The sequence below is a fragment of the Megalopta genalis genome, chromosome 5, assembly GCF_051020955.1.
Source record: "Megalopta genalis isolate 19385.01 chromosome 5, iyMegGena1_principal, whole genome shotgun sequence".
NCBI classification, from domain to species: domain Eukaryota; kingdom Metazoa; phylum Arthropoda; class Insecta; order Hymenoptera; family Halictidae; genus Megalopta; species Megalopta genalis.
Window position 1 is genome coordinate 8,459,899 of NC_135017.1, and position 15,000 is coordinate 8,474,898.

Below are 15,000 nucleotides of genomic sequence, written 5' to 3' on the forward strand. Positions count from 1 at the left end.
AATTTAGAAATTGCGCAAACTTGCAAAAGCAACATTCATTGAATAAATACATTAAGAATCAGTAAATACCTTTCGAAAACTATCCGAGGAGCTTTTACACTCGAATCGTGCCACGGGCGCGGTCGGTTAGAAACTGATTGATCATCAGCTACACCTTATATTATTGGTTCTTGAAACCATCCGCCGATAAGATTATTTGAGAAATTCTGAATAAGTGATCGCACGTTCCAACTATGTGGATCGGTATAAATATACTCAGAACCTTGAGAATCGTTCTGTTTGAAAAAAATTCTTTACAGTGATTACGTTTCTTCTACGGTATTTATTGTATTATACAGTCTTCAGTTCCTGATATTTTTTTTTGTTACGTTCAGGCTTTTTCAAAATATCTTGCATCGAGGCTTATACCGCGGAACGCTCTATTCTTGTCGCAACATTTGCTATTGTTGGGATCTTTCTGACAAAGATTGCAGCCGCATATCGGCTGACGTGGTTCCTGAGGACCATATTTGGGTGGACAAGGTGGACAGGGTGGGAGCTTCGGTTTCGTCTCACAACAGCAAGGTGCACAAGGATCCTACGAATATATTCCAGTCAAAGCATTCGTACGTTTACGGAAAAGTACAACGGTTAGATATATAGCGCAGAACTGCGTTGCAAGCGTCTCTTAAACTATTCGTTCCACCCACGTTCCTTACTGTTAGCTCTTTAGTTTGCCATAGCATTATTGGACTTGGTTCCACTTTGGTCCAAAGTAAGGATTCTTACTGTCGCGAAATCGTCAAAAACGTTCACTTCGCAAAAGTTAAAATAACAAAGAGAAATAGGGCCGAAGAGAAATAACGTTGACATAAGGCTATTCACCTGCATTTTAATAAAGCAACACGATTTGTTGGAGTCAGGGCAAATCTGACTGGGAAGAACGTATGGTGATCTCTTCCCTGAGGGATCTCTGTGACCTTCGATTCCAGATTCTGATTCTGCAGAGCGATCTGCATAGCTGTCTGCATAGTCCTCTGCATAGCCCTCTCCTTCAACTCCTCCACCAACTCCTGCTTCAACTCTTCCTTCAACTCCTCCTTCACCTGTTCCTTCGCTACTTTTTCCAGTTAGCCTTGCTGCTTCTTCTTCTTCCATTTTCTTCCGTTTCGAGGGACATGCTGATGGCTTATTTTGACTGACGTTCCAGATATCCCAATAGGATTCAACGACTAGAAAATAATAAATGATCAATAAATTTTCGAGCAATAATTATATCAATTTTATTACAGAAATAACAATTTCATTTACATTGATTGAAAATTTTTCCCAGCACAGATTGACATGGGCCATCGGACATAATTGTGTAAAGAAATTTTTAAATTTTAAATTATCGAACGTGTTTATGATGTTAAAAGTTTAATTGCTAATTCAACATTTTGAGTACAATTTGTGAAAGTTACAGCTGAATTTAATTTTTTGTTACATTTGTGCGATACTAATGAATTTTGAAAGCCATATTTATGCATACGTGAAAATCAAAATAATTGAGTGCTATAGCAAAGGCGAAATTCCGATTGGAATGTTCGTACCCTAAAAATGAACGAGCTCGATTCCAAATTAAAAATTTTACTAATATAAATTGTAGATATTTATTTTTTCATTCATATTCAAGGTGTCAGATTAAGTTATTATAATTTTAAATGTATAGACAACTTACTATTAAAATATAAATGCGCTACAAATTTAAATATCAATTCTGCAGCCATGTTCATGACATTCAAACTTGCGCTAGCCTGCGCAGAGACATAATCATTTTGCTTGCTATAGTTTCGTTTATAGACATGTGTTTATCCTATGACTTACGAAAAAAATGTCTCCAGCGCTTCCTGGCGTTATAAATTATAACTTATAATTTATGATTAATTTAGTAACCTCGAAACTTGTTAGAAGTGCTCAGATTCTGACTTCAAATATATGTATTTATGCTTCTCTACAATTATATAGTTATGTTACATCAAAATGTTAACATGAACAATATATACTTTTGATATGAGTTTATAGAAATACATTGTAAATAATATTTATAACCAAGTAAAACACTTGTTTGCTGTAAATTGAGCGACATAGGATGGATGCTTATACAGTAGCGTTAGATCTGGGAACAGAAATGTATTGCACAATACATTTATTTGCAAATGTGCAAAACACCAATGAAATACGTACGAAAGTTATGAACGGTGAACTTTCTTGTTCTGTTATAAAAGCAGCACTTATAGCAAATCCATTTCAAATAGCGGTGGCTGCAAACAAAGCTGTGGTTAATGAAAAAATGAAGCAACTCACCACAAAAAGTTTATACACAGAACTCTTATTCAACTTATCAATATCAAAGAATATATCACGTTCTTTAATAGAGTTTGGTATTCATGACCGTGATAAAAATATATTGATAGCACTGATACATAAAAAAGGTGAAGAAGAAACAATGTCGAAAACAATTATGGATACTGTGAAAGGAGAGGTAACACCAATTTCAAGATTGTCAGAATATTCAGATCACAGTTTAATTAAAAAGATATACAAAATTGATAAAGATGAGCTAGATGTTTCTAATTTAACTGATTCAGTTGTGTCCAGAATTAGTTGCAAAGATTTTATATTGCTAAGATAAACATGAATGAAATTATGATGTATCATTGGATAGATTAAAAACGTTGTACTTTCAAATAAATTTGTCTATAATATGGCAATAAAATTTTATTTTAAATTTGGTAATAAATATTGTTCATTATAATAGAAATTTCTGCTGATTTTCTTTAATTGCATAATATTATAGTCACATTATTTGTCAGATCAAACATATTTCATTTTTTACATTTTATTTATTATTCTCAGAGTATAAGGCTTATGATAACTTAAAAACTACGATTCTTCGATTGCTACAAGTATCTTATACTGAATACCTTATTCTAAAAGATTGACATTACCATTTCTATAGGTGTTATAATTTACAATATTCTTATAATTTATTTTGAGAATGATCAACTGTTATATTTTGCATTTCTACATGAGTCATAAATGATTGCATATAAGAGGATTGTAATACAGAGGAAAATTGGAGAATACACTTCAGTGAAAAATACTTTTTTGTTCTTTTATTCACTCATAAATAAGGCCAAAGATACGTAGAAAACAATTGTTACATCCGCAAGGACAGAGTATGCGTCAAATCCTGCAGAATTAAAGTAGCAACTTATGGATAACACCCTTAAATGCATACAGAAGCAATATCGTATTGACAATTTGTTACGTATACCTTGGCAAACCACACATTTCGCACATTGCACGTTCTACATCATTGAGATAAGTGCAGTAAGAACAAGTCCAAAGTGTTTCATCTGGAACTGGATTTGCAGGTGGATCTATACCATCTCTAATTCCACTTGTACCCACAGACGACGAAGACGACATTCTTGAGCTACTATTAAACGGTGTTTGAGTTGGATTTGCCGTCGGCATCACAGTCGAGAAAAGTTCTTTCACTGTTGCCCAATGGTCTGAACATGCCCATTTAACTGCTTTCTCTCTGTCTTTATCACGAATCGCTTCTAACAGTGGCATCATATGATCCTAAAACCAAAACACACGATTTATACCACCTACAAACTTAACTACCAACATGCATACAAACAATATAACACCTTTATCGGGAATATGTCCATGGTTGCAAGGAAAAGTAACAAGTGAAAGTCCGAAGTTGCTTCTAAAAATTGATCTTGAGTAAATTGTTGCATATATGATCCAAGTAAATGGAAATCTTGAACTTGTCCATCGACGAGCCTGTGGTTGAAAGTTCACATTAGCAAGATTCGTACCAGAGAGAACAATCAACTAATTTCTACTAGACACATACCTATTCTCGATAGGGAATGGAGTGATGTTGTCATTAACATGAAAAGTGTATTGTGGAGTGAGTGGTGTCGATGCAGGTATGTCTACCAATAAATACTCTACGGGCAGAGGTCTTCCTAGCCTTGAGACTTCATTTCCATACGAGTCTTTCTCCTGATAACAAAAGGTAAAGATCGTACAATAATCTTATGACAAAAGTGGGAGTCCAGACATAATTGAACAGTCTGATATCTAAATCTGGGCGGTAGTAAGAACAAGGGTTGTTCTAATTTACTCTTGATGAAAATTTCATTAAAAAATCTTTCTGCGACATTTTCCAGAATAATTCCAATTAATAAAAAGATAATGTCTGCAAAATTTAAACTCATTTTTTCTCAAAATTGCGGGAAATTTTTTTTTTATTAACTGGAACTATTCTAGACGGTGCCGCGAAAAATATTCAAGAGCCAAAAATAAGAGCTATCCAAGTGTACATATTCAAAACAGTTAAGAAACCGCGTTCTAACAGCTGAATAGAGACGGCCCTGGCACGTGACATTCCAGCAATACGATTGGCGGCTCGCAGCGGGTCTAATAATGTTCATAAGAAGGATCATGAAGGCAAGTCCGTAATGTCGGAATTGTTTGTATCGCAATTGTTAGAGGGTGGAACCGACATGAGTGGAACCGAAATTGTCGAACATTAGAGAATTTTAGATTAGTACAATTCTATTATAAAACTCTATTGTAAGTTAGAAATTATATTTAAAATTCATTATAATTGAAATTTCCATTTAAATTGATCGATATAAGTATTCTACTTTTAATAGCTCGAAATTTTCGTTTATTTCTTATTTCCTGTGTAATATCTAGAACAATTAAAACGCACTGGTCCGGTGAAAGGGTGGTTGGAAGGATAAGTCGACGCGTGAGGGGCCCCAACAACCGTAGACAGCACTGGACTCGATGGTAGGAGAACAACAGCATCGGAGAGAGGAGGAGAGCAAGAGAGTCTCGGGTTGGCCTGGTGGGGACCAGCATACGGGACGAGGAGAGGAGAGCAACAGCGTAAGCGACTAGCGCGCGCTGTGGTGTGTGTCGGTCGGTCGGTCGGTCGGTCGTCGCCGCCATGCTAGTGGTTAGTTTAGTGAACCAAACATTATGATGTGGCAAAACGTTCGCACGAGCTAAGACTGAAGTAACGCCGCGTTACCGGCGCGTCGTCGTTATGTTATTCACAATAACTCACGACGTTCGATAACCGTAAACACGTAACGTGAAAAGTACAAAAAGGCTTGGTAAAAGCATCGCGGCGACAGCGGCGACGAGAACGTCGGAGGTGCTCGATTCCTGCGTACGGATCCGCACAACACTACGTCAATCCCCGATGTAAATGAAACGCGAGTCGTAGATACGAGTAAACGTTACGGAATAATCCTTCGTCACGGTACACGTTGGGAGTGACGAGTGCCAACGATCAGCCTCCATCGCGCGGCAAGGAGACTATCACGAATCGTATACACGGTACGAAAGTATTTACGGTTCTACAATCGAATCGAAAGCCAGGGAAAAAGAACGAAAGAGAGGGAGAGAGAGAGAGAGAGAGAGAGAAAAGCATGAAAGAGTGAGACAGCCAGGAAAAAAAAAGAGAAAATGTATGTATGCGTCTTTCTGTGTAAGCTCACGCTCGCGTACGCGTTCTCCTGTGCGTGATAAGGGAAATTATACGTATATTCGCTTGTGTATGTGAGCAGGATCGCGTGTGTGAGTGCGCGCGCGCATGTGAGACGGAAAGAAAAGCAGTGTGAGAGTCATGTATATATGTATACATATATATGTCGTGTACGTAGTGAAACGCTAGACAGGGAGAGGGAGAGAGAGAGAGAGAGAACGAAGGAAGAGTAAAGGACTGACAGACGGGAGCGAGAGAACGGTAGAGAAAGAAAAAGCAAATGTGTGTACGGGGCTACGTCTGGGACGATGGTAGAAGCAAGAAACAACTACGATATTCCCGCGGAATTTGCCTAACGTGTTCCATAGTTCGCTAGTCGTTTTTCACTTGAACGCGGACTTGTCACGGCCTGTGTCGACAGTGTAATATCACGTAGGGAACACGCCGATAACTAGCAAGAATCCATACCGATAAAACGCTCGCACGTTATTACTGTGTCCGAGAGACAGTTTTGCAAGGAAATGTGTACAGTTCGTGCGTCCACCCCCTGTCGCCAGTCCCTACCGTCGAGTGCCTTTTCGCCGAGAAAATGGTAAATTCCAAAACTTCGACCGTTCGACCCTGTTAGGTTTTGGCGGGATTTCGTACGCATGCGCGGTCCCGTATGAAATGTCATTTTTTCATGTTTTCTCGGGTCTGGCCAAATTGTTGCATAATTATATCCGACGCGGTCGTGGTATTGCCGATATGTAGCGGATAAACGAAGCTAACCTCTACGAACGGGTTTCGTGCAGTGGAAAGAAACGTTGCCGTGATATAACCTGAATCGTGTGTTGTATACAGTAGACGCAGCCTTACGAGCGAACAGAAAAAAAAGCGACGTAAACGGACCACGAACATAAACGAAATCGCAAAGGATTTCGGTCATTCTTTGTTTTCCCGCTTCTCGCGTCGTTCGTCATTTAGCTGGAGACAATCGTTCGCGTTCTATTTTCGCTGTCGATAGTCACGTTCGAAAGAATCATTTCCGTTCTACGATCAACAGTGTTGCGTCGATCGGAATAAGTGACATCTCGAATCCTTGTGAAGTAAAATACGTATGTATCGTTAATTGAATAAATACACGTGGTGTATGTTAAAGCGCAGCTCTCGTCGTCCCCATTGAAACACAAACGCGGGTTCTATTAATTTATGATTGAAATTTCTGTGTTCGATACAATCACGGCGAACAGAAGAAAAAGCAAAAAGGAAAGCTGCTCGAACGTCAACGCCGCTTGTAGTTTGTCTTGGAAATAATATCGAGCACGACCTTTACACTATTCTTCTAAATAATACGATATCGGAATTCTACGAAATGTCCACACGCTTTCTACCAAATTCGGAGAATACTTTTGCAATAAACTCGTGTATACGAACCGTGCCAGTATAAATAGTTTTTTTTCTCTTTCTGATATCTTTTCTCAAACAGTTTTTCTTTTGTCTTGGCTACATTTCAGATGCTGGATCCGAGCGTACTAACGGATTTAGAGGAACTGACGCTGTGCAGTTACTGCAAGCAGAAGTATAACGACGCCGAACAATGCCCGAAGTACCTTAGTTGCAAACACTACTTCTGCCTGCGGTGCATAGAAAACAATTTATTAAAGGGACGCGAGTTGTTCTGCGCGCACTGTTGGAAGAGGACGGACTTAGGCGACCAAGGGCCGGACGCTTTGCCGACCCATTCTCCTCTCCTTGCCCTGACTAACAATCTATCGCACTTAATGATAACGACGAACAACACGTGCGGGAAGAGCAACGACAAGGAGAGAAAGGTACATACCGGCCCGGAGACACCGAGCGAACACTAAAATGGTTGCATTAGGGACGAAATTTCGGGTTCGTCGGCCGGTTGCTCATACGTAAATGGTAAAGAACGCCATGCGGCTGTGAAGCCGTACAGAGACAGATTCTAATAGTAATAGGATTATATGTTATATGTCTGCGATAGTTTTTTCTCAAGATCTACAGTGATTTGCCGTTGACGCGTTCTGGCAAAAGATGATTAAATCAATGACGGTAATGCTTTTTCCAGAGTGAGAATTGTCACACGCATGGAATGCCCCTGGCGTTATGGTGCGCGACATGCTGTACGGCGCTCTGTAGGGCGTGCGCGACTCCACAGGAGCACCCGGGTCACCAGATCAAATCGCAAACCGATGCCAAAGAACAACTCATATCCGACGTAAATATCGTGGAGAAGAAGCTGGCAAAGGGCAACGCCACCTAGAAAGACCAGCGAGCGCGGACACTGATCGGTTGTTTCTGTTTCCACAGGTTCAATTGGAATTAGTTGCTATGGGGAAGCTGTCAACCGAGATTCAAAGACTGGCGATGCAACAGCGGGAATTCTTGATAAAAGTGTTAGAGGCATGCGTGACGCTGAAGACGCACGTCGAGACGGACCTGCAGAACGGCTGGAGCCACTTTCCCGAGATAACGGACGCGCGCGAAACACTCGGGAAAGCGAAAGCTAGTCTGCAGATGATCGAGAGCCCCAGCGACGTGTACAGCCTGCACTCGCAGCTGATCATCGAGAAACAAAGATTACAGTCCAAGTACCAAGAGATGATGTTGCAGTGCCAGCTGGACGACCTGATAGGCAATTCTGGGGTGGTTTTCGATTTCGCGCTGCTGAAGCAGGCGCTGGCTGGCATCCACTCCGGTGAACCGATAGTCTCCCAAGGGGCTAGCAACGGCGGCCGATTGCCGAACCATTTGACAGCTTCGCAGAATCCAATATTGTTCCTGGCAAACTATTGCATGTCGCAGCTATACTCAAGGCACGTGGTCAGCAAACAGCATATGCAGAACGGTTCGATAGAGTACCATTCGAGCATGATGCAGCCGCAACCAGCTCCGCCGGGATCCGTTCACGTGCACCAGGGCCCGCCACCGTCAGCTACCCCGCAGCAACTTCTAATCCCACCTGGCTCGCCGTCCGTTAAACCTGTTCCGCCCGCGCCGCCGAACGCGATGCTACACCCGCAACAATCGACTTTCATACCGGAAGGGGTCGGCACTGGTGGCGGAGGCCTGGTTACCGTCCATTCATCCTCTCAACCACCGTCCAGTGGAATTGCGGCATCACTCCGAGGACCTTCGAACCCCTATCCTCTCTATTACTTCAACATCGAAGTGAACGGATCGCCTCACGGCCGGATCGTGATAGAAGTGAGGCCAGACGCGGCGCCCAAGATGGCGAAAAATTTCAGTGTGCTAGCGACCGGCGAGGTAGGGGTCGGTTACAAGGGCTGTGCGATCTTTCAGTGCTGGGAGGGCGAGTCCGTAATCACCGGTGACTTCGAATTGAACAACGGCCGCGGGGGAAGAAGCATATTCGAGGACGGCTACTTTATGCCGGATGACACCAAGTTCCCGGCAGTTAGGGGAGCGGTGGGGATGCGCAGAACGCAGAAACGACACGACAACCTCGGCATGGTGGGATCGCAGTTTCGTATCATACTGCAGGAGATGCGCGGCTTTACGGGGATCTTTGGCCACGTCGTAGAGGGGTTGGAGCTGGTCGAAAAGATATCTACGTTTGGCGATCAGACCGGCAAGCCTACGAAGAATATTCTAATCACGAAGTGCGGTAAATTGTAACGACAACGCTGTCACAGTTAGTATACGCCGAACGGCGCAACCGGCGCCCGTATACTTCACGTTACCCCGTTCTAGATCACTGGAAACTCGACGAGCCGCGACGGTGTGCCACCTTGGGCAACCCCGTTCGCGTTCCTAGGGGCCAAGGGGCGCAGCGTATGCGAACGACAAACAGTCCTCTATACATATGCGATATATATCCGGAACGGCGACACGATAATTAAAAACGCTGGAAACCGTCGCGGCCTCGGAACAATCTCCAAATGGTAAAAGAATCGCAAAGATGCTCCGGTACGAGTCACACAATTTAATTAACTATTAACAATAGTAATTCTAAAGATGTTGAATCTATTTTTAAAACGTGGACGCATAAGAGAAGAAAGAAGAAATAAAGATCCATATTTTGCTATTGATTGGGAATCAATATGATTCTGTATCTACAATAACGACGATGATCGATGATGAAACAAAAAAAAAATACGTACCTCAAGATCGATCGTGATATCGATACGACTTCTAGCTGTACAACAATTTGTTTTAGAAGAAGTTCGACGTTTATTTTCGCTATCGGCGTATTGCTACGTATAGTTGATAAAGGGTAAAAATGATCCCGCGGGAATTTCAAAAGTTCCGTGTCGGAGACAAGCAAAACAAAACGACAAAAAAAGATAAAATATTGAAAATATTACGGTGCCGTCGTCCCGCTGGCGCCGATAAAATGGTGTTTTAGGTTGTAGCTAGTGAAAGAAACGAACACACGTCAGAAACAGATGAAATAGTAAATCGAACACACAAACACGTACACATCGACACGCGTAGAAGTGTGGATATCTCCGGGGGCGAACTTGTATGTGCTTACACACGTGTATTCATATATTTGTAAAAACGGGGGAAATACGTACACAGAAGCGGTAACTTTTTTTTTGTTTTATAACCGAGAAAATAAAAAGCGCGCGCGACTTCGTAAAAGTCTAACAAATCGTGATTCCACATATATACATATATAAATATATATGTATACATATATATATATACGCAGGTCGTTTAGAAGTTAACCGAACGGTACGTAGGTGCGTGAAGATAAAGGGCCAATTCCGTGTTTCGTCCGATCAACGATCACGTATCGTTCTGTTCTAGGGGGTGGGAAATTAAAAACGAACGAAAAAGAAAGAAACAAATACACACACACACGCATACATACAGTCACACATTTAAGAGAGAGAGCTAAAAGGGAATGAGCGAGCCACGCGAAACGACACGAAACGAAACTAAACGCGGCGAGTCGGGGGAACAAAACAAAGCGCGAAGAGAAACATTGTTCCCGTCGAGCGACTCGCGAGAGCACACGCTCCTCCCTTTTCGTTCTTTGCTGGTCTCGTAGGCCGTCGCGAATTTAACTGTATTTAAGATTAGATCTCAACATGAAAATGTATGCAAGGGCCTAACTACTACTATTGTAGATCGTAAGCCTCTCGTCGTCTAATCGGTGAAAAAAAGAAATGGTACCGGAAACGAACTACGGATAATATAAAAATGAAGGCGAAAAAAGCAAACTATAAGCGGATGTATATTAAACGAAAATCATTCCTCGATGCTGTATATCGAAGCACTACGATGTAATGTAAAATGCGTTATGTACTACTCGTCTGAATCCTCGTAAGAAAATCCCATCGTTATGTATCATAATCGTCGTATGATGTTGCTCTCGGTGCGTGTGCGGACGGTCGATTCGTCTCGAGAGGAGAGTGATAATTCTATGGTGTTTTCTGTGAAATCGGCGAGCGCGTAAACGAAAAGAATGGAAGACAACAGAATACCGTGTAACGTGAACGGAAAGTGAAGCGAAGCGTAAACGCACTCTCCACACGTATTCGTAGGTTAACAAAAAAATGCAAAGAAGAAACAAAAAAAATAATAATTGCACGCCCTCGACGTCGCGGATATGCCTTTTTCGAAGAAAGCCTCATTCGATGTTGAACTTGAAAGTTTTAACACTTGTTAATTAGCTGGTAAATATCGCGGGTTCTGCGGCCCCCGAGAGAGACAGACAGATAGAGAGAGAAAAAGAGAGATCCGGGCCGCACTACACGGATAAACGTAAACAATCGCCGTTTAGAGTGTAACACTTGCGTAATACGTATGCCGAGTCGAATAATTGGGGGTGGGGGGGTTAGTCGGGGCACACGAACGAATTTCTCTCGTTTTCTTTTTCTTTTTTTTCTCTGAACGCGGTCATGCGAAAAACACAGAAAGCTGAATGACCATGTTAGTCGTCGGGAATGTTGAAACTTTCGAATTCTAGACGTGGTTGTATCTTCGAATGGATTGTAAAAATGAAAGAGACGATATTCCTGTTTACCGAGCGAAGCTAGAAAAACCCACCTGTATACACACAATACCCACGCGCGCGCGTATATACTACATATATTTTTATGAACGTGATGAGGTAACAACGCATAGCTTGTAATATCGATTCAAACAACTGACGGTTTACCTTGCCCCTCGCGTTCGAATTAAACGGTTGAGCGGCTACAACTCTCGATAAGTTTTCATTTCCTTTGAATTTTTTCCGTCTTTCTTTTTTTATTATTATTATTATTTTCTCACTCTCAACCTCTCACACTTTCCTTTCTATCTTTCGTTTCCTTTGATCTTTTTCCCTCTCTCCACGTAAGTTAAGGCGTTAATCATCATTACACATGGAAAATTGAGATCATTTTGTTTGAAGCCTACGGAACCGCATATCCGTAGCGCACACGCTTGAACAGTTTTATTATTTCATTATACATGTACGAAACGAAGTTCGTTGCCCAATTTAAATGTACTTTTAATCAATCGATTTTTTTGGGTTATAAATTGTTTCTCTTTCACTCGTGTGTACAGTTAATATGTATACCTTGGTCACCACCTTCCTTCTAGTGTTTTAAGTAAGTCGGTAACATGCTTTGTTTTGGTCTCAAGTGATTTATATTCAAACATAGTATGCATTTACAAGACCAGTGTCTCTGATTACGTTGTATTCGTTTGAACGAAGCAAGAATTTTACTAAATATATTGAAGCGAAATAAGCAATGGTACTCACCTTGTAGAAGACATCCGGGACATACTGTTTGTCAGTGGATTCAATTACATAGCCCAATTCTGGTGCGTCTTTCGTAGGAACTAAACAGCCATCCCGTACTAACGCCATGCATTGGTTCGACACTTGATAACCTTCCATGTGAACTTGATTTTTATCGTCTCCTATAAGCAACAAATTATCCACAGTTTACATAAACATTGTTTTCTTTTCATCGTAGAGCGAGATATTAGAATTTGACGCAAGTGACTTACCGGTAACGCAAACGGTAACGAACTTTGAGCCAAAATAATTGTTCGGTGAGAAACGACAAGGATTCGGATACTGATTTTGGAAGTGTCCAGCCATAATGCACTCTTGAGCAGACAAAAAATGACTTTCTACGTTTCGAACGTGTTTTACCTGAATAAATTAAACTAACGACATTAATCAAGGGAATAACTAACATTGTTGGGAGAGAAGAAATTTGAATCACTGTGAGCGAATTTACCGTTCCTTTCTTGACATTGTCAGCTATCAAATCCGTAAAGATCCACCCAACTTTTTTTAAATTAAGTAATTGAGCCAACTCATCCACCAGCGCCGCCTTTTCGTCTGGTAAAAGTCGTATAGAGTCTTCTGCACTCTCCTGAAATACAAAACGATCAATTCATTTGCATACTTGATGGTAGAAATGTAGTTTTTACTCTATCTATCTAAAACACTATCAAGGCTGTCTAATATTAAACTATTTCGCCATATTGGACTTACTTGCGGTGGCTCATAAATGGCCGCTACAACGGCCCTAATTCCTAATGGTACATCTGTATGATGTTCGTATCTTCCATACAGATAGCCAATACGTTGGTGACCGGTGTCGCGCCAGTAATTGAGAAAGCGTTCAACCAACGTTGGATTTTCAAACATAACGTTGTCGACGTGCCGATACGTTTGACGGTTCAGCGTGATCGAATTCGGCTGACATTTACTACAAATACCTCGTGGCCAAGGAGGATGGTCTTTGCAGCCAGTCTTTACACGGCAGCTTATATCGTCTAATTGTATAAACTTCCCCCTGCAAGCAATTTACGAGCTACATTTGAGCCACACCACGAAATACAAAAATGGACATACCTATCAACGCCGGCAGTGAGTTTTCTGAGATATGAATGGAAAGACAGATGTTTTATATTTTGTTCTTTGAGGTAAGACTCATCAAAAGGTTCTAAAGGAGAACAATTAACACAACATCCATTTCCACCGTGTCTGCATCTGTTGAAAACAAAATTGCTTGCTTAAGAGAAATATTAACAATACAGAGGAAGAGAATGAATTCTATTACTTGAGAATAGATTTCTACTATATAATTGATAGTTGAAATTGTAAATAGATAACATTGGCTACTACTTGTGTTTACTTACAGCTTTTCATCCCGTTTTCTCTGTATTTTACCATCAACTTTCCATAGTTGTTCATCAACTTCATCTTCAACTACATTTGTTACAGATTTGGAAGCATTGATGTTTCGATTTTTAGGTGCAGTCACCTCTATTGGTCCTATTTCTGGCGAAACATGAAGTCATTAGATGAGTATGTTGAACAGAAGGAAATATTAAATGGAAAGACTAAATTAGAACCTTGAGGTGGATCATCACAGGCACTACTCGTAGATGGAATGTTCCATATCTGTGTACCATTATAGGGAACCATGTATAACATTTCTCCATGGGTAAGTCCTATTCCAGACACTGTTCTATTTAAAGAAGATATAATTTCATTTTTATGATTTCGTTCCCTGTAAAGTCCGAAGCCAAAACTTTTTAATTCGAATGCCAGGAAAATCTGCAATCACAGGAGATTAGTAAAATCTTATAATATGAGGTAAGAGAAAACACAACAAGCCAATTACAAACATTTTCAAACAATCTGGAAACTGTACTAGATGGATCTATATCTATACGTTTTGTTCCCTCTGAAGACTGCACACGCAGAGTCTGTAAATAAATAAATGTTTTATATTACTACGTAATAATAAATTTCTGTGACATTCAATTCTGTAGCATTTATAACAATAACAAATTTGCATAGTTCAATATATACTGTTATTTCGCACGTTTATGTAGAAATAAACAATTATAAATAATTTGTGGGATAAGTGAAAGCTCAATCTTTTTAATTTAATAGTTTTCTATGTGTAAATAACAAATGAGATACTTATATAAAAAGAACAAGCAACGATATATCTAGGATATTTATGAATTCACAGAATTGTTGTATGTATATCGAAAATATAATATTAGGTCTGGTAGAATTCTAAGTAAAAAACAAAGAAACAAGACCCACTTGAACTCGTATCTGGGAACTTTTGGTTACATCAATGTCACCGCGTGAAATGCAAAAGTTTCGGCGTTCGGTCTCGGGAACTCGGAATTTTCTGAATGAAATCGAGTTTGGCATCGATCGAGCATAGCGTACGAATTAATTGGCGAGCACCGGGCGTTTAGCGGCAGATAACTTACGATTTGCTTGGACTTTGACATTTCGCCGGTGTCGATGAAGCATCAGCTGTTCAACTCGCTGTTCGGCTTGCCTGCTTGCAACGTGCCGCCGTCGAATTCCCTAGTAGCCGTCAGAAAATTGTCGAGTCAACGTCTAGTATTCTAACCTCTCCTCTGTATTTAACGGGCACCGAACGACAACGTCCAAGCGAGAATCGCTTCTCGTCAAAGTCCTCCTAAGATGAATCACTTCC

General features: G+C 40.8%; 4 protein-coding genes across 12 annotated transcripts; 2 read left to right on the forward strand and 2 right to left on the reverse strand.

The window, feature by feature from the left end:
• Positions 1 to 302: 302 nt before the first annotated feature.
• Positions 303 to 1,658, reverse strand: LOC117221075 (uncharacterized). Its single transcript, XM_033471720.2, has 3 exons — positions 1,291 to 1,658; positions 865 to 1,211; positions 303 to 577 (listed from the first exon to the last, which is right to left on the reverse strand). The coding sequence occupies exons 1-3, from the start codon at positions 1,337 to 1,339 to the stop codon at positions 371 to 373; spliced, it is 603 nt and encodes a 200-aa protein (XP_033327611.2). The 5' UTR covers positions 1,340 to 1,658; the 3' UTR covers positions 303 to 370.
• Positions 1,659 to 1,886: 228 nt separating this feature from the next.
• LOC117221039 (EKC/KEOPS complex subunit TPRKB) lies at positions 1,887 to 3,124 on the forward strand. Its single transcript, XM_033471617.2, has one exon. The coding sequence runs from the start codon at positions 2,111 to 2,113 to the stop codon at positions 2,651 to 2,653; it is 543 nt and encodes a 180-aa protein (XP_033327508.1). The 5' UTR covers positions 1,887 to 2,110; the 3' UTR covers positions 2,654 to 3,124.
• On the reverse strand, positions 3,123 to 14,909 carry Npl4 (nuclear protein localization 4). 3 transcript variants are annotated; one of them, XM_033471604.2, is made up of 13 exons: positions 14,592 to 14,720; positions 14,162 to 14,242; positions 13,886 to 14,090; positions 13,670 to 13,811; positions 13,383 to 13,520; positions 13,020 to 13,323; positions 12,760 to 12,897; positions 12,524 to 12,671; positions 12,273 to 12,433; positions 3,896 to 4,047; positions 3,684 to 3,822; positions 3,299 to 3,612; positions 3,123 to 3,214 (listed from the first exon to the last, which is right to left on the reverse strand). In XM_033471604.2, the coding sequence occupies exons 1-13, from the start codon at positions 14,703 to 14,705 to the stop codon at positions 3,208 to 3,210; spliced, it is 2,043 nt and encodes a 680-aa protein (XP_033327495.1). In that variant the 5' UTR covers positions 14,706 to 14,720; the 3' UTR covers positions 3,123 to 3,207. The 3 variants fall into 3 exon arrangements, with proteins under 3 accessions (XP_033327495.1, XP_033327496.1, XP_033327494.1); XM_033471605.2 differs by lacking the exon at positions 14,592 to 14,720 and adding an exon at positions 14,768 to 14,909 and having other exon boundaries at positions 3,123 to 3,612; XM_033471603.2 differs by having other exon boundaries at positions 3,123 to 3,612.
• LOC117221037 (uncharacterized) lies at positions 4,044 to 12,060 on the forward strand. 7 transcript variants are annotated; one of them, XM_076521428.1, is made up of 4 exons: positions 4,044 to 4,941; positions 7,042 to 7,359; positions 7,620 to 7,769; positions 7,862 to 12,060. In XM_076521428.1, the coding sequence occupies exons 1-4, from the start codon at positions 4,840 to 4,842 to the stop codon at positions 9,188 to 9,190; spliced, it is 1,899 nt and encodes a 632-aa protein (XP_076377543.1). In that variant the 5' UTR covers positions 4,044 to 4,839; the 3' UTR covers positions 9,191 to 12,060. The 7 variants fall into 7 exon arrangements, with proteins under 7 accessions (XP_076377543.1, XP_076377545.1, XP_076377546.1 ...); XM_076521430.1 differs by having other exon boundaries at positions 4,871 to 5,011; XM_076521431.1 differs by lacking the exon at positions 4,044 to 4,941 and adding an exon at positions 4,948 to 5,397.
• Positions 14,910 to 15,000: the final 91 nt, after the last annotated feature.